Source organism: Lygodium microphyllum, chromosome 3, assembly GCF_053477565.2.
Source record: "Lygodium microphyllum isolate KBCC chromosome 3, Lygodium_microphyllum_v1.1.10, whole genome shotgun sequence".
Lineage (NCBI taxonomy): Eukaryota > Viridiplantae > Streptophyta > Polypodiopsida > Schizaeales > Lygodiaceae > Lygodium > Lygodium microphyllum.
In genome coordinates this window covers 55,981,578-56,006,058 of record NC_141137.1, presented here as the reverse complement: position 1 = coordinate 56,006,058, position 24,481 = coordinate 55,981,578, and the positions used below count along the sequence as shown (strand labels likewise).

Below are 24,481 nucleotides of genomic sequence, written 5' to 3'. Positions count from 1 at the left end.
ATGATTTGCATCCCTTGCACTCATTAAGGAGCATATGCAAGTAGTGCAGCTCAATGATGGCCTATGGAACAAAGTAGATCGTACTACAAGTGTCATCCTTTTTTTGCCTTCTGCATAAATTTCTCTATGCAATCCAGACCCAATTAGAAGGGAAATCCTAGTACAATAAATCATTTGCATTAAGATTCCTCTGATTGCAAAGAAACCACTTTGTCAAGGTACTTTGTCAATTAGCATCATTTGCAACCAATTGTCCAATTCCATCATTGTCATGAAAAGTGATTATGTTTTGGCCAGACAAATGGATTTGCAAGCATCGCACATCTAGTTTCTCATTGTGCAATTCAAAATCATAACTCCTCTAGCATGCCTCTAAAGCTGAGATGTACCTAGCATCCAAGTACATCTGGATCTCATGAGCATCATCACCATGACCCTAGGCATCATTTAGTTCTATTGAATTTCTAACCATTGCTTGAAACTTGATAGTAGCATGGTCATGCCCCTTGTAAACGTACTTGTAGAGGTACTTCACTATAGATATGGTTGAGCAAACCTCCACACTAATACATGCTTTGTATTTCCAAGAGAGGTACGGATTGTAGGGCACAACCCACTAGTTATCAAGGTAAACACCCCTAACCATGACCAATCTACTGTCATTCCTTCTCATGTATATAGGGTAGCCATTCTCATCATCCACCATTCTATTTGCAATGCTTTATGGATAATGTATTGCACACCTACCATCTATCATGCATGGACTATTAGCCCTCTTCTTGCTTCATCTTCCTCTTGTTGGAAGCATTGGCATCCTCTATTGCCCATAGGGATTTGAGAGTGAAATATTCAGCTATATGAGAAGGAAGAAGAATACAAGTTTGAAATGCATGGGGCACATTTTGGGACCAGGCATCATGAGCTTCAAACGCAAGTCCTATTCTAAAGGTCTAGTAGTCCCAATCTCCTATGGTCCACAACTCCTCTACTGGTTATAGTCAGAGGAGCAATCCACCACTTCTCTCTCTCATGTGCTATATAGCCCACCAACTTCTCTAGTGAGAAGGAGCCCCCATGTGTAGGGCTGTAACATCCTACTTCAATTGTCTAGAGGTATCCTTCTCTTGTTGCTGATTGATGTTGAACCTCATCTTTAATTTGATAGACTATGCCTTCTACTTAGCATTTCATTTTTCTTTCTCCTTAGTGATCATTTGCCTTTATAAGTTATACTATGACGCCTATTCCACAATGTAGCTTTGCCCTATGTTTTTGTTGATTGCCATTTCTTCCTTTGGCTTCAAAAAACAACACATGCTTTCTATGCTAAGGCTCCCCTAGAATAGCTGGCGATGGCCACTTAAGCATGTGGTCCCCTCAAAGCTATTTTTAAGATCTCACGTATATTCAACTTAATTCATAAATGCATTGGATTTCATAGGTTGGGCTTAGACAACTATGTTAAACTTGGGGACAAAAGCCTTCGAATTGCGTCAACATGCACTAGGATAGTGGATGAGACAGACATAGGAGCCTGATGGTAATATCCTTGATTGCCAGTATCTATGTAGAGGGTAGCGTCTCTTTGCGTCTCTCACATGCATTTGTTTATGCTGCAGGTTTCTCCCCTTTGATCTTGATACTTTCCTTTATTTTATTTTCTTTGCTTCTTATGCCTATCCAATTACGACAAATCATAGACTTATATATTGTTCTCCACTACCGTGCTAATGCTGAAGATGATCATCAAGGTTGAACATGTTTGAGATGACTTGACGCGCAATCGCACGACTGCTTGGCTTGGCACACAATCTTGCAGCTGTACACACTGTTTGTTAAGGGTAAATGCACCTATGCCTAGCCACTCGTGTATTAGTTACACTAATAGTACCCACACCATGTATTAGTTATCCACGCACTTGTACATTGCAGGCGACAAGTGCCCATCATTGTCACTTTATTCTTTATTCTTTCAGTGACATTTGAATAGAGGCAATGCTAGTCACACATTGTGACTGTTGTAGTTCCCACATATTGTGTCTCTTTCTCTTGCTCTTGCTCCTTCCACCATAGCTCTTGGCTTCCACTCCGTGCTTCCACTTTAATGCTCACAGCAAGACATGTTATTACTCTTAGTTGCCCCACCAAAATTGGAGGTGGTTGCTTAATATTTGACATCTCTAATCTAGCGTGATGACCAATCAATTTTGCCACTTGTAGAAAAATATGAAATATCATTTTATTTTTCAATGAAAGTATTAAAGCAGTGGCTCATTTCTATTTTCATATCTATCCCTATATTCGTCCATGAAAGTTGGTTAGAGGTCGTATGCTTTTGATTTTAGATTTTTGTATGGATGGCTTATGGTGGTTTTTGGGTGCATGCTTATTATTTATTGAAGCGCTAACTCCAGACTATTTTTGTGCATAAAATTTAGCTGTCTATTTTTTTGGTCTTTGGAATTCTTGAAAATCTCTATTTATAGTTCGGGGATTGGGGATGCATGGTTACTTGCCATGTATGACAGGAGATACGTGTGGGTGTTGTTTGAATTCTAGTCTGGTAAAGCAGTATAGCTGTAGGGCCTGCCTAGCCTCGCATAAATACACAGTTTCTTACGTGATTGCGTGCGAAGATGGCGATAAAAATTGCAGGCAGTCACTCGAGCCTCCCTAATTCGTAATGCACACAGCCCGATCGAGACAGGGGAGGCATTGGACTGCTGCTCCGAGCTCGACTTCCTCAGCTGCACCTAGCCATGGATTCTCACGAGCCGGCACCTGTATGCTTGTGTGCTCTTCAATGGCCTGAAATGACTGATGCACTCGGGGATCGCATGATACTGCGTACAGATTCAGCTGTCATGCAAGTACTAAGATGAACAGTTTCACTACTCTTGTTAATGGCTTGAGATGACTGATGCACTCGGGGATCGCATGATATTTTGGACAGATTTCAGCCGTCTCTCTGGATACAAGCTCAAAGATAGACAGCTTCAGTAAGCTTTTTATTTAAGCTTTAAACTTGGTGGAGGATCAATGATGGTTATGCAGTGTTGTGACGGCACCTGTATGCTCGTGTGCTCTTCCATGGCATGACATGATTGGTCCATGTAAGGATCAGATGATACCCTGGATAGATTTTAGCCGTATTGCTGGATGGACAGTCTCAGTACCTTTGCTGAAAGCTTTTAGTTTACACTTTAACCTTGCTGGAGGATCAATGATGGTCACGCAGTGCTCTGGCATGCATTGGTTGACACACCGCTCAATGCAGAATCCCAAAAATTAAAGTGTCTATTTGCTTATGGTACAGGAGACTAGCATTCCAACCCTCATGCCCATGGCAGCACGCCTTAGTCATCAAAGGTCTGAGATCAGAAGATGGGCTTCTGGCTTATACTTATCCAACCGCCGTAGCTGGCTGGTTGTTGTTTGGGTTTTTGTTTTCATCTCTTTTGCCCTTTGGCAGATAAGAGTGGTTACATGGGTTAGGCCAGTTTCTCTTGGCATAGCAATGCCAATCCCTCAACTGCGTCCATATGTTTATAATCTTACTCAATTTGGAGCTGTGGGTGATGGAAAGACACTAAATACAGCAGCTTTTAAGAAGGCTGTTGCTGCCATTGCTGCAGTAGCAGAGGCTGGAGGCGGGCAGCTTGTTGTGCCAGCTGGAATGTGGCTTACTGCCCCATTCAATCTAACCAGCCACATGACATTGTTCCTTGCAGCAGGCTCTGTAATTCTGGGTGTGCAGGTATGCCCTTTTTATATGTTTTCTGTTGGTTGCATGTTCTTGACGTCTATGCAAGCACTATTGTCATGTGCCAACAGCAAGTGGCACACATGCCCCTATGGTTCTGGCTGGTGATTGGTAATAGCTTTGGCATGCAGGATGAGGCCTATTGGCCAGTCATGCCTCCATTGCCATCTTATGGGCGAGGTAGAGAGTATCCTGGGCCTCGATATGGAAGTCTTCTTCATGGACAACACCTAGAAGATATTGTAATCACAGGTGGAATTGATCACTGTTTGATGCCTTGTACTCGTGGTGGTTGCAAATCTTAGTTTCTTGTACTGACAGCTTGTACCATATGACAAGACCTTTTTGGTGGGAGTTTCAAATATTAGATGAATGGAGATTGTGATGTTGAAAAACATGTTTGTTCCACGAGGAGAATTGCAGATTATGATTTCATTATGTACTTCCACAGTGTTCTAGTTGTAAATGTGTGGTATATATCTGGAAAGGTAAGGATGGGCTTGAGCCTTTTTTGATTTTTCAGCATCATTTGGATTGCAGGGCATAATGGCACAATTGATGGTCAAGGAAGGAGCTGGTGGCTTAAGCACAAGGCCAAAAAGCTTCAAATCACCCGGGGTCGTCTAGTTCAGTTGATGTGGTGCAATCATGTGCAGATATCAGATATTACATTAAGGAATTCCCCTTTTTGGACAATTCATCCATTTGATTGCCGCAATGTGACTATCCAGGGAGTGACAATCATTAATCCTGTTGATGCTCCCAACACAGATGGCATTGACCCAGGTAATGTTGTTCACTTGCAATAGTTGCATGTAGTCTGTCAATGAATAAAGCGATCTATTGTGACTATTGTTTTGTAAGATGGATAAATGAATTGATTGTCATTGGTGATATACTAATGTGAGACCTGTTGTCAGATTCCTGTCAAGATATGCTGATAGAGAACTGCTACATTAGTGTTGGAGATGACTGCATTGCTATTAAGAGTGGATGGGATCAGTATGGTATTGCTTATAGTCAGCCTTCAAGTGACATTATCATTAGAAACATCACAGCACATTCACCTATAAGGTGAGTCTGGATCCTCCTAATTTGGTTTTGATTTTGGTTTAAAATGGAAGTTGACCATGTGGGAAATGTCTGGTGCGTAGAAAACTATCCAGGTCTTTAAAATTGTCAGACTCCTCAAAGCTGAATTACTGGATGGAGGAAAACTACCAAATTGTCTCTCCTTTGTCTGTAGTTAGTCTAATTAGGAGCCATTTGAGGAGTCTTACTGGATGGAGTAGAACTACCAAATTGTCTCACCTATGTCTATAGTTAGTCTAATTAGGAGCCAAAACAAGAGAGCTCCAAAAATACCATCTGTTAGTTGCGGGCCGTATGCAGGATATGAACCATCACACCAACATTCAGTGATACCATTCCAAATGGGATGCAAAAGAACATTCAACACCCCAGGGTTCTCATGCTCTGGTCGTTGTAATGATCACTGATGAAGAAGAGATTCTCTGTTTTGGCTGGTAGTTGCAGTCCTGGCAGCAGAGGTCGTGTTTGGGGCATCAAACAGCTGTGTTTTAGGGCTGGATGCTGCATTTTTGATGGCAGGTGGCTTCATGGGCAGCAATCTGGGGCTGTAATGACTGTGTCTTGGCTGCATGCAGGGTCAGCAAAGGCTGGAGGATTTCACCAAATTTATTGAAATTTTACTTATTTGAGTGAAATTTCTCAATATTGGACCCATAAAACTAGGGGCTTTTGCTGTATTGGTGAAATTTTGTTCACCTGAGTCAGATTGGCTGTCATTGGTGCACAATTGGACTTGAGAAATTTGGGGCTTTTGCAAAATTTTGTGAAATTTTGCTACTTTTGCCCGTTTTATGCTTTTGGGAACATGTATGAGAAATTTGGGGCTTTTGCAAAATTTTGTGAAATTTTGCTACTTTTGTCTGTTTTATGCTTTCGGGAACATGCATTAATGCAATTGGGGCAGATCGGTTAGTGAAATTTTGGGGCTTTTGCTGAAATCTGTTGATTTTGGCAAAGTCAATGCTTGAAATGCACTTTGGGAATATTGCTGAAGCAATCTTGTGGTTATAAGCAGAGTGATTTGAGCATTTTTATCTCCCACTTGTGCGATTTTGAAGAAATTGCTTGGTGTTCTGTGTATCAGAAGTTGATATGGACACATATGTATGCAGTACACATGTTGGACCGCTCCCATTGTGTCCATGTATTGCTGATTATTCATGTTGCAGCAGTCTTAGTGATCATTTGCAGATCTAGGCTTGTTGTACATGTATTTTTTGGTGATATTGCTGAAGTGGGAGTTACCTGGCAGTGACGTATGCATTTAATGTATGCTGACATTGCAGTCATACTGCTGAAAGTCATTCGTTCTACTGCTGTACATGTACTTGGACTGAATCTTGCTATTATTTGCTAAAACATTGGGCTGAAAGCAGCTGAATATTCAGCTCATTTTTTGCTGTCATAAATTGCAGCATTGAATTTCTGGTTTATTGCTGAAAAATGGCTGCAAATGCTTCTAGCAGCAGTGACACTAAATCCCTCTTTGAAATCAAGAGGTTTGATGGCACTGGCTTTGACTTGTGGAAGGATAGGATGCAAGGCATTTTGTTTCTCAAGGACTGTGAAGACGCTCTCTTGGTGGAGAATAAGCATGCATCTATCACAGATGTGGATTGGGCTAGACTTAATAAAAAGGCCATTGCATACATTAAGATGGCAGTGTCTGATGATGTACTTACAGACATCAAGCATCTTGATACAAGTTATGCTATATGGAAAAAGCTTAATGACACTTATGAAAATACAACTCGTGTGAATTAAGTGCATTTTATGCGTAAACTTCTGAACATGGAGTTGGATGAGTCTAAGCTAGCATTTGAGCATTTGAGTGCTTTCATAGGGGTTTTGAGTTAGTTGCAGGACTTTGGTTTGGCGGCTTCCGATGATAAATTGAAAGCTATTTTCTTACTGATGACTTTGCCTGATAGCTGGGAATCTTTGGTTGTGTCACTTACCAACAATCGTGCTTTGACTTTTGATGGTGTAAGAGGTTCAATCCTTAATGAAGAAATTAGAAGAAAGTCTAGTGGTAAAAGCAGTGGCTCAGCTTACCATGTGAGAGGTAGGTCTGAAAAGAGGGGTCATGCAACTAGTAAAGGAAAAAGCAGAAGCAAAAGCAAGGGCAAACATCAGGATGCCACATGCTATCAGTGTGGGCGTAAAGGGCATAAAAAGCCCGATCGTTGGTACTTCAAGAAAGAGCAAGAAAGAAAGAAACAATAGGGTAAGAAAAAGAAGGATGATAAGAAAGATGATGACAGCTCTTCCTCAAAAGAAGTTGCAAAGGCAAATGTTGCATCTTGTGTGGTGATTGAAGAGCTTTCTGACATTGAAGAGATACTTATTGTAGCCTTATGTAATGATGCAGATATTATGGCAGCAGCAGGTGATATGCACATCACCAAAAGGGAGGTAATTGAGGCCTTACTTTCAGCCCATGATGGGCTGTCATAATCATGGATAGTGGACAACGGTGCCTCTTTTCATGTTATCCCCGCTTTGGAGTCATTTTCTGCATACATTGCAGGTTACCTGGGCAAGGTTTACTTGGGTAATAACTATGTATGTGAGATCGAGGGTGTTAGCACCATTCACTTGGCTCTTGAAAATGACCAAGAGCTGATTTTGCAGGATGTTAGATTTGTACCTGGCATAAAGAAAAGTCTACTATCAGTTGGGCAACTTGATGCTAAAGGGTACTTTACTACCTTTGGTGGTGGATCTTGGAAGGTCCATAAGGGTTCTATGCTGATTGTTAAAGGCAGCTAAAGGGGGACTTTATATTACTTGCATTGTAAAGTATTACATGGCAAGTTTTTAGCTGTGCCTGAAGTCCATTCATAGATGGAGCTTTGGCACAAAAGACTTGGTCATATCTAAAAGGCTTTGGTGTTGAATTTTGTAATGATTGCTTTTATGGAAAACATGTGAAGTCTCCTTATTACTCTGGTGTCATTAAGAAGTCTAATGCTCTCGACTTAGTACACTTTGATGTGTGCACTATACCTGTTAATTCGTATGGGGGTGCACGCTACTTTGTTACTTTCATTGATGATTTCAGTAGTCATGGGTGTATGTATTGAAAAGCAAAAAGGAAATGTTGGATGCCTTTAAAAAGTTTCATGCTTTTGTTACCACACAGAAAGGATTTAAGTTGAAAGCCATAAGAACAGATAATGGGGGTGAGTATGTCTTAAATGAATTTAACAAATTTTGTGAGATGCATGGCATTAAGAGGGAGTTGACAGCCCCTTATAATCTGTATCAAATGGCGTGGCTGAAAGATTTAACCGCACACTTTGTGAGAGGGTCAAATGCATGTTGTCCATAGCTAATCTCCCACAGCAGTTTTGGGGAGAGGCTCTTAAAATTGTAGTTCATGTATGCAATGACTCTTCCAATTGTGTATTGGAAAATGGCATTCCTGAAGAGGTTTGGTCTTTCAAACGTGCTTCATATGACCATTTACGTGTCTTTGGTTGTGATGCCTTTGTGCATGTACTTGTAGAACAGAGGACCAAACTAGACATGAAATCCATCAAGGGCATCTTCATGGGATATGGAGATGAGGGAGAGATGGGTTATAGAGTTTGGCTTCCTCAGGGCAGGAAGATAGTACGTAGCCGAGACATAGTGTTTAATGAGGCAAAGTTGCTGAAAAATGCTACACATGGTGATCTTGACAAAAAGAAGGTCAAATTTCAGCATGAACAGCCAGCCATTTTGTAGCCATTAGCTGAAAATTTTGTCCCTTTTGATACTGAAAATGAGTAGCAACCTATTATGCTATAGCCGGAAGATTATGGACAGCAAATAGATGCACATGATGAAATAGGACAGTCAGAAGAACATGCTGAAAACAGATTACAGCAGCAAGAAAATGCTGAAAATCAGCCTCCTGGTGATGGTGTGCACATTCCTCATGATTTAGGCCCACTGCTTGATAATACAGATCATTGGATAAGACGGTCTATACGTGTTAGAAGGCAGCCACAGAGGTTTCAGCCATCTTTGGATTGCATTTTGTTGACTGATGAGGGTGAGCCTCTGACATTTAAAGAGGCACAATCATGTGAAAACGAGAAAGTGGGAGCTTGCTATGTAGGAAGAGATGAAGTCTCTATATGCAAATAACACATGGGAGCTTGTACCTTTGTCTAAGGATAGGAAAGCTATTCCTAATAAATGGGTTTACAAAGTGAAATGTATTGATGGGAAGCCCAAATACAAGGCACGGTTGGTTGCTAAGGGCTATACACTTAAGGAAGGCATAGACTTCAAAGAGGTCTTTTCACCGGTGGTGAAGATGACTACGCTCCGTGTTTTGTTTGCTTTCACAACATCCTTGGATTTAGAGTTGGATTAGATGGATGTGAAGACTGCTTTTCTTCATGGTGACTTGGATGAAAAACTATACATGAAGCAGGCAGAAGGATTTGTTATTCTAGGAAAAGAGCATATGGTTTGTAAGCTAAAACGCAGCTTATATGGGCCGAAACAAGCCCCTAGACAATGGTACAAAAAATTTGATACCTTTATGCTCAGCCATGGATTTAAACGTAGTCATGCATATCATTGCTTATACACTAAAAAGGTTGATGATGGAAGTCTTATTGTGCTGGTTTTATATGTGGATGATATGTTGATTGCAGGACAGCATAAGAGTATTTTGAATACTCTTAAAAGGCCGAGTTCAGCCTTCTCCATGAAAGATTTGGGGGCAACTGAACACATTTTGGGCATGCGTAGTAAAAGAGACAGAGGGCAGCATTTGTTTCTGTCACAGAACAAGTACATCAGTAAAGTACTTGACAGGTTTAATATGACTGATGCTAAGCCTCTTGGTGTGCCTTTACCGCCACATACAAAGCTTAGCAAATCTGATTGCCCTAAGGATGATGCAGTTGCTAGCACCATGAAGGGTATATCTTATGCATCAACTTGTGGATCTTTGATGTATGCTATGGTTGCAACTCGCCTTGACATTGCTTATGCAGTGGGAGTTGTTAGTAGATTTATGTCTAACCCTGGCAAGCCACATTGGGAAGCAATGAAATGTATCTTCAGATACTTGAAAGATACACAAGAAAAGTGTATATGCTATGGAAAGGGTACATTAGAGTTGTAGGGAATTTGTGATTCAGACATGGCAGGAGATCTTGACACCAGGAAATCTACCAGTGGGTATGTTTTTACTTTGGTTGGTGGGGCTATCTCTTGGTGTTCAAGATTGCAGAAAATTGTGGCACTGAGTGCTACAGAGGCTGAATATATTTCAGCCATAGAAGCTTCTAAGGAAGCTATTTGGCTTGGCTGTCTGGTCAAGGATTTTGATCTTTCTTGACGTACTCCAGTGCTTGGTTGTGATAGCCAGAGTGCAGTATGTCTGGCTAAGAATGCCATGTTCCATGCACATACCAAACACATAGATATTCGGTATCACTTTATTCGACAGGTCTTGGATGATGGTCTTGGCACATTGACTAAGGTCAAAACCCAAAATAACCTTGCAGATATTTTGACTAAGTGTCTTATAAAGGCTCAGTATGAGCATTGCATTTGTTTAGTGAGAGTTGGTTAGCTTAAAGGTACCACTTCAGGCCTTTAAGTGGGAGGTTGTTAGGTGTAAAGTCCCTTCGTCTTTGTGTAAATAGACTTACGCCTATGAATACACACTTAATGCATCCTAACATATAAATACATTCTTTTATTCTTTGTGTACCGTTACAATCTGGTACACATGTCTTTGCGTTCATTCTCTCTAACTTTGAGCTCTACAGCTTGTGCATCGTTCTCACACTCCATTGCGCTCTCTCTCCCCTTCACGACACACTCTCTAGCTCATTATCCGTGCCCTGATCCTTAAGATACAGGAGGTCAAGGTACAATATTCATTCACTGCATAGTGTGTTTGCTGCATGAGCATCGTATATTCAGTAGTCATATCACTTCATTCATTCACAATGTTTATTGTCTCTGAGTTACCCTAACTCTAATTGCGCTTTTTTATTAGTCTGTTCTTTGTTGTACGGTTTCTGTTTATGTTTCTGTGTTAGGGTATTTCTTTATATGGAATCAAAGCATGGTACTCTCCAAGAAACCTAGGCCTTTGATTTGAAAGCTCTACAGAAGAAGCAAGAATAACAATAGGTTTAAATGACTTCGAACACAACAACACCGATTCAGTCTCCAAAACCAACTATGCCGAGAACCAAGTAATGGTGGGCTAATCAGCTTGCTCCACAAAGTTCCGACATGGTGGAAGACACTTTTGATTACATGGAAGAAAAGCTAGGCAAGTTGACCTCTGAAGAATACAAATTGATCATAGCTTATAGACAAAAGAAGATTGAGGAGCTCGATAGAAGGATTGCCGTTCAAGAAAAGTTCTAAATGAAGGTATGCATGTATTTCTCTCTTTAGACGTTGTACGTAAATCTAATGATGTTGCAGGGCCGTTGAGACCTTCATCAGGAATAGGTCCCCCTCTTGGAGAACAAGACCCGGAGTATGTTTCTTTCTTTCATCCTCTTTTGTCCACTCCGGTGCAAGGTACTTTAGATTCGTCTTTTGTTCCTTTTTCTTTTACCTCTTTTGCTTCCCAATATTTTGGTAGAGATCATGTGGAAGAAAGAGTCCAATTTGTTGACTAAGAAAGGTACTATTGAAGACCAATTTTTATATAGTAACACACGTCGTGGGGATTATAATTAAAAGCCAGGTACCTCTTTTTCTAACCTTCCTTCTTTTTTGTTTATTTCATAAAATCAGAATGAATTTGGTGTTCCTTTTTCTTCATTGCATGGTGCATCATCATCTTCACATTTTTATTTCCAATCATTCAATGATAAAAATGAAAGCAATGCATCTGCACCTCACACAATACATTTTTAAAACCCAACCATCCCACCACATTTTTCCGTTGCTTTTCTACTTCCATTCACACCATTTACATTTCCATTTCAGACACCTCATGTCTTATTGCACATCACACCGCGGAGTTATGAAACCATAGGCACATTCTTTAGGACCTCATCCTTCCCTCAGCTGGGTGGTGTTCCACCTAATTAACATACATTTTCGGGATCATTGCAGCCTGGGTATCCTCCCCAGTCTTTCTCGAGTGTGGATTAGTTGATTCTATAGTTTGCCTCCGTGGGTTTACCTAGTAGACCTTTTGGTCATATTGCTATGCCCCAACCTCACTTTGAATAGGGCTTCCGTGTCCCAGCGCCTCCACCTACATCGGTACCTTATGCAAACATTCATGTTCCTGTGTCTCTGTCTCAATCGCCACTCATTGGATACTCACAACCTACTTCTGCCTACCCACCTCTATCTCCTCCTTCCATCTATTAGATATATCCACCTCCACCATCTTATCCCCTACATCCATCTTAACCCACCTACCTGACACCTCATGGTTCTAGCTCATCTTTTGCTTAGCATGCATTTAATGACAAGACTCGTTTTAACGGGTTAAACTTGACCACTTGGTCGAACTTGATAAGACATGTCATTGACTTCCAGAACCTATGGAATCTTGTGCAAGGGTTGGAATCCCAACCCGATCCTGCACTTGTTCCATACGAGGTTGTCCACTCATGGAAGGCTAGGAATGCCTCTGCTATTATCGAGCTGATGTAGGGCTTATTGCCTGAGTTTCATTTTGAGCTTCAACATTTTGACTTAGCATTTGAGCGATGGGTACACTTGACTGACCGTTATGTAGCTCGGGACAGGACCCGTCGTATCACTCTTAACCATGAGCTCCAGCTTTTTAAAATCATTGACCGGGATGACTTGAAAGTCAAGTTGGCTGAGTATTAGCGTCTTCTCGTTGAATTCTCCACTATGGAGACTCCCAAGTTCTCTGACGATCAGGTCACATTGTTCCTAAATAAACTTTTTAGGAAATATTTCAATTTTGTGGAAGGTATAGTTTCAAAGCCTACCATGCCTACATTCTATAAATTTGAGTGTCAGCTGTTGCATTACACACGGTTGTTTGATGAGTTTCATATGAATTCCTCTTCAGAGGGGACTCTTGTTGCTCATTCTCAGAAATGGCAACGAGGGAAGGGAAAACAAAACTAAATCTCCACTCAAAATCAAAATTAAAATCAAAAGCAAAAGCAAAAGCAAAATCAATCTGGGGAATCACAAGGAACATTCGAATGTCTCAAACTTGGGTGGCAAAATGTACCTAAAAAGAATAGGTATTGTCAACATTGTTAAAAGGCTGGCCATTTTGATGAGGAGTGTCGATTAAAGGCAAGAGGCACAACACCAAAATCTACATCACAGACCCTTGCTCTCCAGTCGGATAATCCCCGGCAAGGGAGGTAGGGTGATGGTAAGGGGTAGTTTAAAGGTCAAACTCATACTGCCACTCCTCAGGCATCTTAGTCGACAAGGTTCTCAACTCCAGAGGGCTTATTTGACTGGTCTGCAGAGGCTCACATCGTCTCCATAGAGACATCTGATGCGAGTCTTGTCCACGTCTGTGAGTTGCCTCAAGACGAGGTTACCGCAGTGGCCCACTCGTCACAGCCGAGCACTTCAGCTCGTGTTTGGATTGTGGACAGTAGAGCTACACATCATATGACTCCTATAGTGGATATTTTCCGTTCCCGAGCCCTTGCAGCCGGACGGGTCTACGTAAGAAACAACTCCTCGATCAAGATTCATGCTCAAGGTTGCGTCGGTTTTGCCACTGATAAGGGTCCAGATTTGGCTTCATTGGACAATGTATATCATGTCCCTCAGCTTGGGGTAAACTTGTTATTTGTTTCGTAGCTTTGTTGGTTGGGGTGAGCAGTTTTCTTTACAATGACCACAGTCTAGGTCCTTGACTCTTAGATTGGTTTAGTGATTACTCGTGGTGAGGCAGAACCTAATTGCCTATACCACATGACACATTTTCTGATCGAGCCGATAGTTGAGGGCTTCGTGTTCCATAGCTTCTACACCTAGCCACATCTCGGGAGCCTACGAACAATGAGCGCCTTTGGCATTTTCGCTTAGGGCATCTTGGTTATGACTCTCTTTATGAGGTGTCACACCGTGAGCTGGTTAAGGACCTTCCACGCCTAAAGCTAGCTCGAGATGTTTGTAAAGCATGTCAGCTCGGGAAGCAGCACCATACCTCATTCCCTCAGCAAGCCTCACATCGTGTTGAGGTGCTTCTTAGATTGATTCATGTTGATCTTTGTGGGGCGACACCACTGCTGCCTTGAACACTGCGCTGTACTTCTTTTTGATAGTGGATGATCATTCCAGATACATGTGGGTGTATTTTCTCAAGCTGTTAACGTTTTAGTGTACATCCTCAATTGGTGTCCGACTGTAGCTCTTTCTCAGAAGACCCCATATAAGACATTTTTTGGCTCTCTGCTTGTTATTTCCCACTTCAGAGTCTTCGGGTGTCGTGCGTACACGCAGATACGTCTGATGACAAGATAGGAAAGCTCAGTCCTCGAGCTGATCTCCTTATTTTTGTGGGATATTCCTCTGAAGCGAAAGCCTATCGTTTGTTTGATCCTTGGGCAAACAAGGTGATTGTCAGGCGGGATGTTGTCTTTGACGAGAGGGATATCGTGCTGTCCTTTGCACAAGACTCCAATCCGATTCCCTCTTTCACATCATCAGAGATCGTGCTTACTCAGCTTGGTCTACTTCCTGCTCTTGACATTTTTACAGATTCTTCCGCTCTCAGATTCCCTCCGCGAGACCCGTTACCTCGTTGGTACCAGCAAACCTTGTGGGATTCATGGATCCTACCACTGGATTCCACTCCGGAGGGACCTAGAAGATCTACCCGGCTTGGTCCTCAGGCATCATTTGTGTCTCTATTTACAGCTGGTTATATAGCGCATTCTGAGTCGCAGGAGGCTCTTTAGCACTATCAATGGCGAGAGGCCATGGAGAAGGAATTAGAGAGTATTGATTGAAATGAGCCTTGGACATTGGTGGATCGTCTGAGTTAGAAGAAAGTCATTGGAACAACGTGGATTTTTAGGACCAAGCTAAAAGTTGATGGAACTTTAGACAAGTACAAGACTTGCCTTGTAGTGTACGGGTTTCGACAGAAGCATGGCATTGATTATGAAGAGACCTTTGCTCCTACTGCGCGGTTGACTTCCTTTTGGTTGCTCCTCGGGCTAGCCGCTTACCACGGTTGGCTGATACATTAGATGGAAGCCAAGAGTGCCTTCTTGAATAGTTTCTTGGAGGAGAAAGTCTATGTGGAGTAGCCACTGGTGGTGGTGGGTGTGTCTGATAGTGAATGAGGGGGGAAAGGTGGGTAGGCAAAAATAAGCTGGGAGTGTCCAGCGAGTGCTGATTGCTGCGAAGGCATTGGAACATCAAGGTTTCCATAAGGTGCCGATGGAGGTGGAGGCACTGGAACACGAAAGCGCTATCTAAAGGTTGGCTGGGGCACAACAGAATGTCCAGAAGATCCACTAGGTAATGCTATAGAGGCAAGCTGTGGAACCAATTGATCCACACTTGGGAGAGACTAGAGGGAGGGATACCCAGGTTGCAATGATCTTGAAAGTGTGTGATAAGAAGGTGGAACACCACCCGACTAAGGAAAGGATGAGGTCCTAAAGGCAGTGTCTATGTTTCCATAACCCCTCGGTGCGGTGTGATGTGCAACATGAGGTGTTTGAAAAGGGAATGCAAATGGTGTTAAAGGAAGTAGAGAAGTAGCGGAAGAATGTGGTGGGATGGGTGGGTTTTGAATTTTTGGTGTGAAAGATGTAGATGCATTTTGTTCATTTTTACCATTTGATGATTGAAAATAAAATGATGATGATGATGATGCATCATGCAATGTAGAAATACGAACACCAAATTCATTCTGATTTTGAGAAGTAGATTGAAAAGAAGAAGGTTAGAAGAAGAGGTAACTTGCTTTTTCTTATAATCTCCACGACATGTGTTAACATACAAGAATTGGTCCTCAAGAGAACTTTTTCCGTAGTCAATGGATTGTACTCTATCTCCCTCATGATTTCTACCAGTATATTGCAAATCTGAAGAAGTAAAAGATGAAGAATAAAAGAAGAATCTAAAGTACCTTGCTCCGGAGTGGACGGAAGAGGATGAAAGAACAGAACATACTTCGGATCTCTTTCTCCAACAGGGGGCCCCATCGCTAAGGGAGGTCTTGACGGCCTTGCAATATCATTAGATTTATGCGCAACATCTGACGAGAGAAATTCATGCATACCTTTATTGAGTAGCTTCTCCTGAAGGGCAATCCTTCGATTGAGGTCCTCAATCTTCTTTCGTTTAAAGACCATGATGACATGATATTCTTCAGTGGAAAGCTCGTGTAGCCTTTTTTTCGTGTTGTCAGAAGTATCTTCCACCATGTTAGAACTTTGTGGAGCAAGCTGTTCTACCAACTCTCCCTCGGTTCTCGGCATAGGTTGTTCTGGAGACTGAATTGATGTTGATGTGTTCTAAGTCATTTGAACCTATTGTTGTTCTTGCTTCTTGTGGAGAGCTTTTAGATCAAAAGCCTAGGTTTCTTAGAGAGTACCAGGCTCTGATACCATGTAAAGAAATACTCTGACACAAAAACACAAATAACAATAGTACGACAAAGCATAAATTGATAAAAGAACACAGTTAGGGTTATGGTAACTCAGGGACAATGAACGCAGAAAATAACTGAAGTGATATAACTGTTGAATATAGAATGCTCATACAATAAACACACTATGTAGTGAATGAATACTGAACCTCGAACTCTTGTATCTCAAGGATTAGGGCAGGGGTAATGAGCTGGAGAGAGTGTCGTACTGTGAACAGATCCCGAATCACAGCAAGGTAGCCTCCAGTTGTCGAACAACAACAAACGCAGTAGTGAGAAGCTGGATGTGATGCAGACGGCAGTGAGGAGAGAAAATATGCAGTAAACGCAGGCTGATGAGGTAGAAAAACAGCCAAACGCAAGCTGTAGATGCTGGGCGACAGAAGAGGAGAGAGAAAATCTGTCAAACGCAAGCAAGATAGCCTGGTGACAGCCTGTAGGAGCCAGTGGCAGTTGGAGGAGAGTGAAAACTTTCAAACCCAGGTAGGACAGCCTGGCGACAGCTTGTAGGAAGCAAACGCAGGGGTGTGATGACGTGGCAGGTTGTAAGACCGCAAGTCTGTGCAAGAATAGTAGTCGCCTGGGTGGGATCAGCTCCAAACTACATGAATAGGGCTGGAAAACAGGCGCCAACTGATGTAGACAACAATGGACAGCTTCGGCTGAGATATCCTCCACGAACGGGGTGTGGGCAGCAAGCTGAAACACTTGAAATCTACAAAAACGAGATTAAGGGCTGAATGGAGGGCAGCATACGTATTTATAGAAAGTTTGGGCCCTCCCAAGTGGGTTTGTGGTTATGGGACATAGAAACTCTCTAGGATCGCGTTTCTTTTAAATAAAAAAGGTTTCTTCATTAATTAAGTTTGTTTTGGGGCTGTTTAAGTAAAGCTAATGCAATTTTAGCTCAACACCAAACGCTTGTTGAAAAGTTCCAGCCAGCATAATCAAAATATAATTGACTGAAAGAGTCCAAAGCTTTTGCTAGAAACCCATAGGATGTATCTAGTACTAAAATATCTCAATTGTTCTTGCCAAACCACCATAGTAAAGCATAGAGTGGACCAAAATCATGGCTGAACTATCAATGGCATTTATAAAACACATCGCTGTTCATAAAAACAGCTGAATAACACCGAAAACTAATGATCATTCACTACAAACCTGCAAATGGCAATAAACCTTTGATGATCATAAACTGATGTAAATGTATGGTTTCAGAGCCATATATGAAAAATCATATAATATGCATACTAATTACATTGACTAGTACACGGAATAGTAATCTCATGGCAAACATATTTTCAACAAGAGTACCTTGGATGCATGTGGAATACATTTGAGACCATTATATACACGAGCTATCCATCACAAGAGAAGTGGAAGTGCTATCTCCTCCTTGAGCATTAGGTACTGCTCTAGACCTTCTATTGTGTTGCACTTGAAAGAGCTCGAACTAAAGTCGGCTCTAGTTGAAATACCTCTAGGTAATGCTACAACAACTAAGAGTGGTTTGCCAAGTCACCCTTTTCTTTCCATTTAGCACCTATTCATAGGTAAAATAATCCTAAAATTTCACCAAGTAGCATATGGAAACTTTACCTCTTATTTTCCTCAGGATCAGAACTATGTGAAGCATTCATATGACTAGCATTAATACCATGATTTCCAAGCATACCAAGGTTAGCAAATGTATTACCAAACAATGTGCCATTTTTGTGCTCCAAGCATCATGCCAACATTATTATACACGGGGTTTTGCATTCTAGTTGCCATACCCAAATACATTGGGCATTGCATTCTATTCCCCTCGTCATACTCGGATACGCTGGACCTTGCATTCCATACATTGCTTGTTGCATACCATAAGGATTCGGGCCACACATTTCCATAGATGGTCCTTGACCAGCCATTGCATGGAAAATAGATGCACCTCCAAAGTATCGCGGGTGCCCACATTAGCATGCATGCCTTACCATCCAAAACTGATTGGATTGGCTCTACCAAGTTGGCCTTGCATTTGTAATACTTGGCCCATTGCATCTTTTGCTTTTGGTCATTACCAACATCTTGTGGACTTGTGACTGAAACGACTCTTCTTTCGGAACCTCATGCTATCTTGAACCTCTAGAAGATGACTTTTTTTTCTTGCCTTTGCTGTCCTTTGAATGTCATTCTTGGCATACCATGGTTTCTTAATAGATTATTCTCTTTATTCGTTGACTATAATACTCATGTACTATCTTTTGAACTGGATGATTGCTATTTTAGGATTGAGGGCTGTTCACCCTCCAAGACTATCGAAATTAATATACATATTATATCTTCTTTGGAATTAAGTAGATGTTTTTGTGATCCGAGTGTTGTTACTTATGCTTGTTTCATTGAAAAAGTTTAATTGTCTATGTTATAGTGTACCTCAATTTCTTTCAATAATAATCTTGATATTATTAGATATAAGTAAATTTTTGGATTCAATTCTACATGAGTACGTTGATATCTTTCCATCCAAATTAGCCAACAGACTTCTGCCATCTTGTGGTATATTAGATCATAGTTTAAGACATTGCTTGGTAGCCATCTTGTCTCTCACAACCCTATAGGTTTAGCTTGAAAGAGGAGGATGCAATAGCTAGGGGACTTCATGATTACCTAACTAAGGGTACCTAGTAAATCTTCGTGGGATGCACTTGTCCTTCTCGCTAAAAAGAATGATGGTACGATACGCTTTTATGTAGATTACAAGAGTCTCAATACGTTGATTGTTAAAAACAAATATTTGTTATCTCAGATGGAAAAACCTTATAGGTCGGCCTTGTGATGTGTGATATTTCACCAAGATCGATCTTAGGTCTGACTACCATTGGATATGGATAGCTTCGGAGAATATCTAGAAGACTACATTTCGAATGTGACATAGACACTATTAAATTTTGGTCTTGTCTTTTTGATTAACTAACACTCTTGCAAATTTCTAATAGATGATGAAGGATTTATTTCATTTGTATCTCAAGAAGTCGGCAATCGTTTTTCTTGACTACATACTTATTTATAGTAAGATTGGAGGAGCATGTGAACGGCTTGTCTATTGTCTTATATCTTTTAAGATAAGCAATTATTTTCAAAACTATCCATGTGTGGATTGTTTTACACGGAGCTTTATATCTTGAATATGCCATCTCGATTGATCGCATTTATATTGATTTTGAAAGGTTCCAGTGCTTGATTAGTCTATTTCAAGGACTATAAAGTAAGTAAGATCTTTTTTGTGTTTTATTGGATTCTTTGGAAGTTCATTAAGGACAATACTCATATTGCTGAACCTTTAAGTAGTTTGCTTAAGGGTATCTAAAGTAAGAAAAAACATGTTAGTTCATTTATCATTTGGACTAGTGAGCTTGATCAATGTTTTCAAACATTGAAATAGTTGGTTACTATTACAACGATGTTGTAGATTATCGATCCAAATAAACCTTTTGAGATTTATACGGATGCAAGTGATTATACTATGTGTGTTGTTCTTTAATAGGATAGGTAATCCATTACATTTGAGAGTGGTAAGCTAATAGACTCTCAAATACGTTACACCGCTCAATAGAAGGAATTGTTGGCAGTTATGCTTGTTCTTAAAATTTGGTGTCATTATTTGTATGGCCTCATTTCATTATTTGAGTTGACCACAATTGGCTGAAATACCTTTGCGATTAGCCCGATCTCCGTGGCCATAAGGTGAGATGGGTGGAGCTCATGCAGGAATTTGACTTCGAGATTCGTTATCAAAAGGACGTAACTAATGTGGTCATTGATGCTCTCGGTTGGATCCTTGAAGTTAATGCCTTGTCCTGCTCCAAGATATCCACAGATTTTTATCTTTCTCTTAAAGGGCATTGCCAAAATGATCCTCACTTTGGTAGAATCTGGGAACTAATTCAAGAGGGATCTAGTAGTCCATGAAGCTTTGGTGGTCCGGATACTTGGAAGCTGGCTAGGGAGAGAAAGATGGCGGAAGATTACTTTTTAAATAAGACAAAGTGTGTATGTTTGACGATCATGATATCTATAAGAGAATTTTGTAGGAGTGTCATGATGTGTTGATTAGCCTTAGTTACTCGTTATTGTTATTGTCTGTACATGAAGACTTTGGTCGAATCTTATGTGCGTGAGTGTCTGTGCGTGAGTGTCTGCAGTGTTAGCTCAATAAAGTTAAACGGCATAAACAATTAGGAATGTTACATCCTTTACCAATTCTAGATAGGAAGTGAAGTAGCATTTCTATGGAACTTGTAGTAGGATTACTCTGTACAAATTGAGGTTGTGATGCAATTTGAATGGTAGTTGATTAATTAACAAAAATGGCTCAATTCGTTCCTACAAGATAACCATGAAAAGCCATGAATTGGATAGTCTCTTTGTTGAGCATTTCTATAGGCTTTGTGGTTTGCTTGATGGGATAGTCAATGATTGAGATCCTAAGTTTATTGGCCGTTTTTGGCAGATGGTTTTCCAAAACTGAAAACTTGATTGCCCATGCCATCCTTGGAGCATCTTGAGACCGATATAAGATTGAGAGGACGAATTAAACTATTCAGGATATGCTCCATACATATATTTCTTATAGACAATTTGTTTGGGAGTGTTATCTTTCTTAAATTGAGTTTGTTTATAGCAGTGCTAAGCATTTAGCTACTGGCTATAGCCCCTTTATGCTTATGTATGTTTATGAGCCAAAACCATTGATTGTTGTCATGCTCAAGGGGAAAAATATAATTGGTGGTTGACTTGAAACGCGATATGCAGGAGATATTGATGATTGTAGGGAAAAGAATTAAAACGGCCAAGGATCGTGCCATGTTTTATGCTAACCAACATGATATATCGTACTCCTCAAGAGCTCCTACAAGGCATGTGGGTTTAATTTAAAGTCCCAAAGGACTTTGATTCAATGAGTATTAGTAGGTGTATAGTTGTCTTTGAGGTATTGTGGTCCTTTCCAAATTACCAAGAAGATAAGTAGTGCATTCTACAAGTTGGATTTAGCTTCAGAGATCTGAGTTTACCATGTGTTCCTTTCCAAATTACCAAGAAGATAAGTAGTGCATTCTACAAGTTGGATTTAGCTTCAGAGATCTAAGTTCACCATGCGTTCCTTGTATGTCGTTTGCAAGCATAACTTGGGTAAGGTGAACTAATTGTTTCGATTGAGGAAGTCTCTTGGCTTGAGGACATTGTTTGATATATTCCACTTGAACCCGAATTTGTTCTCAACCATAGGACTAAATGATCTTGTTGGATCATTTGTCTTGAGTATTTAGTCAAGTGGAAGAACCACCCAAAGGCAGAGGCTACTCGGGAGTTGGTACATTTGTTAAAGTCTCGTTTTCCCCACTTCATTTTTGAGAATATTGCTAAGGACAACTATCATTCATAAGGGAGAAACTGTTAGATTTTTGGACATCTTGATGGGCGGTAGTAGCATTGGTCACAATGGTCATTAAGTGACTTAGTGTAGATGCACTAAGGTCACTTTAGGGTTAGGATAGATGAGTGCTATTTATAGAACTCAAGGCCCTAGTGTGCACATTCACTGTGTGATTACCACTCTTGGACTCTTGATCCTTAGTCCAATTCATTCATACATTGAGATGGTGTGGGTTGGTGGTATAGGACGCCACCTCTTGGGATGTGACTTCCAAGCTCAGGGGTGAGCCTGTTTGGCTCTATGGCTGGGAGATGAGTCTGATGTCGAGCTCCTTTATACTCATAGATATAGCTTGTTTCATGTCTTGTATGTAGGTTGGATCCTAGATGGGCATTTTAGCTATTTTACCAAGGGAGCCCAAAGTTACCCTAGAGAGGCCAAGGTATCCGACAAAGGGTGCTCGTTGGCTACTTTTGTTTTGATTGAGTGTTTTTGTTCTATCAAGCGTTTGTGCCCAAGAGGAAAGTGAAATGGCATGGTTAGGTCCAACATACCATAAAACAAACAAGCCATCGCAACTAGCCATGGGTGTTATCGAAGAAGGAAAAGGTATGGGGGTAGATGTGTAGAGTTGCCCTAGAGATTGCCTAGGGAGATTGCCATGTGAGTTGCCACGAATATGTTGGATCCAGAGTACACCACTCTCTCTGATTGAAAATGAATAAAGATGAACAGATGTATCTTTTCAAGATCAAAATTCCAACGCATGTGGTAATGCAAAGGACAATGCAATATATCATGTTCATGCAAAATGCTATGCAATGGTGCCGCTTGGATAGTGCCCTCATAGGGATATACCGATCTTGGGTAAAAAGTATTGTAGAATTGGGAAGTTGACCAATTTGGTCAAGATATCTACAAAATGGTCTGATGATGGCACAAACTCTAGGTAGATGGTGCCTAGCTCAACTCGCTCTTTGGTGAAATGGTAGTGTGCTTCTATGTGCTTTTTATTCAGAAAGATGATGAGGCTACCTGTAAGTGTGATGGCATTGTGGTGGTTGTAGACGATCACGTTCAGAATGTCACAGGGAAACTAAAGCACTGCCACTAAGCTCCTTAGATAGACGGCCTTGGTTGTGCCATCATAAATTGCCACGTACGCTGCCTTGGCAGTGAAGATAGCCACTATCTCTTGTCTATTGTTGTTGGACCAAACAATGGGAGCCATACCTAGGGAGAATATATAACCACCATGGGAACATTTGGTATTGGGAATGCCTGCCCAATCGTTGTGCAAAGTTAAACTGTGACCATATGCCAATCTACAAGAATAGATACATTGATTATATCTCAACACATGTATGCATATAATCCAATGTGACATCTTGGATGCATCAAAATACTAGTTGAGCAAAGACATTGACTAATGTAGCAACTGATCCTAGTGAGTGGCTAGTGTAACTAACAGGTGGAGTGATATCAACCACGCATTGGCAGTAAAGATCTCTTCATAGTCAACATTGTGCTTTTGTCGAAACCCTTGTACCACAAGGTGAGCCTTGTACTTGTCCAAATTTCCATTAGCTTTTAATTTATTCCTAAAGATCCGCTTAGTCCCAATGACCTTCTTAAGGCTTGGATGATCCACTAAGGTCTAGTGCTTGTTCTGTTTAATGCTCTTAAGCTCCTTTTCCATGGCCTTTTGCTGTTAGGGATACTATAGAGCCTCCTTCCAACTCTCTAGCTCAAAGTGTGCTGTAATTGCAAGCCAAATAGATCTTCTTGGGCCCTTTGGGATGGAATCTTGTGGAAGGATCCCCGATCTTGCATGGTTTGCTAGTTACCAACGAGGTAATGGGTCTCTAGTAGGAGTTCTGGGAGCTGTACAAGTGGGTTACGAGTAGGTAGTAGACCCGGTTTAGATGACACTGTCTTAGGCAATGTAGGCTGAGGAATCGACTTGGAGACCAGCCATCTGAATCATATTTTGGAAAGAGCATCTGCTGAAGATAAATGAGATGAGTGGTATCTCTTTTGCACGCACCTCTTTTTCTACTTATTTGTGGATAGGAGATACCTTTTGATCTTGCCTACAGGGCACCCTAGTTTTATCAAATTACCCCTGCTTGCAAGCTTTTGGTTGGGGTTTTAGTTATAGGGAAGGAGCCATAGAAGGACTTTCAAAACACCAACTTCACTACTATGTGTTCAGGAATGTTAAGGGAATATCAAGCTTTTGTTCTCCTAACAATAGGGGTACCTTGGCTACACCAATCATGAAAATTTGTGGATGAGACTGACAAGTGTTAGCAGTTCAAACAGCTCGTGTGAGTTTGATCTATGCTAGGCATAACTAGTTATTTAGGCATTTTATTATGGTTATTATGATGCTTAGTTGGGGCATTTTATGCTCGTTGACCTACCCCTATTTGGCATTATTTTCTTCTTTATATACCAGGCTCCCACATTCAGTCACATCATCGCCTATAGTTTCTGTAGAGAGAGGGAGTCGATGCGAGTGTCTTGGAGCTAGAGATTCACTGTTGTACACGTCATTCTCATGTTTGGTATATGGATTCCATTTCTTGAGCAC

At 41.0% G+C, this 24,481-nt stretch overlaps 1 protein-coding gene across 1 annotated transcript in view; it reads left to right on the top strand.

Annotated features, from left to right (window-relative positions):
• Positions 1–2,509: 2,509 nt before the first annotated feature.
• Positions 2,510–24,481, top strand: part of LOC148038365 (putative polygalacturonase) — a 36,741-nt gene continuing 14,769 nt past the window's right edge. Inside the window, exons 1-4 of the mRNA XM_087671115.1 lie at positions 2,510–3,757; positions 3,895–4,015; positions 4,304–4,549; positions 4,684–4,837. Of these exons, the coding sequence (XP_087527241.1) occupies positions 3,308–3,757; positions 3,895–4,015; positions 4,304–4,549; positions 4,684–4,837 (971 nt within the window). The 5' untranslated portion in view covers positions 2,510–3,307. The remainder of the gene's footprint in view (positions 3,758–3,894; positions 4,016–4,303; positions 4,550–4,683; positions 4,838–24,481) is intronic.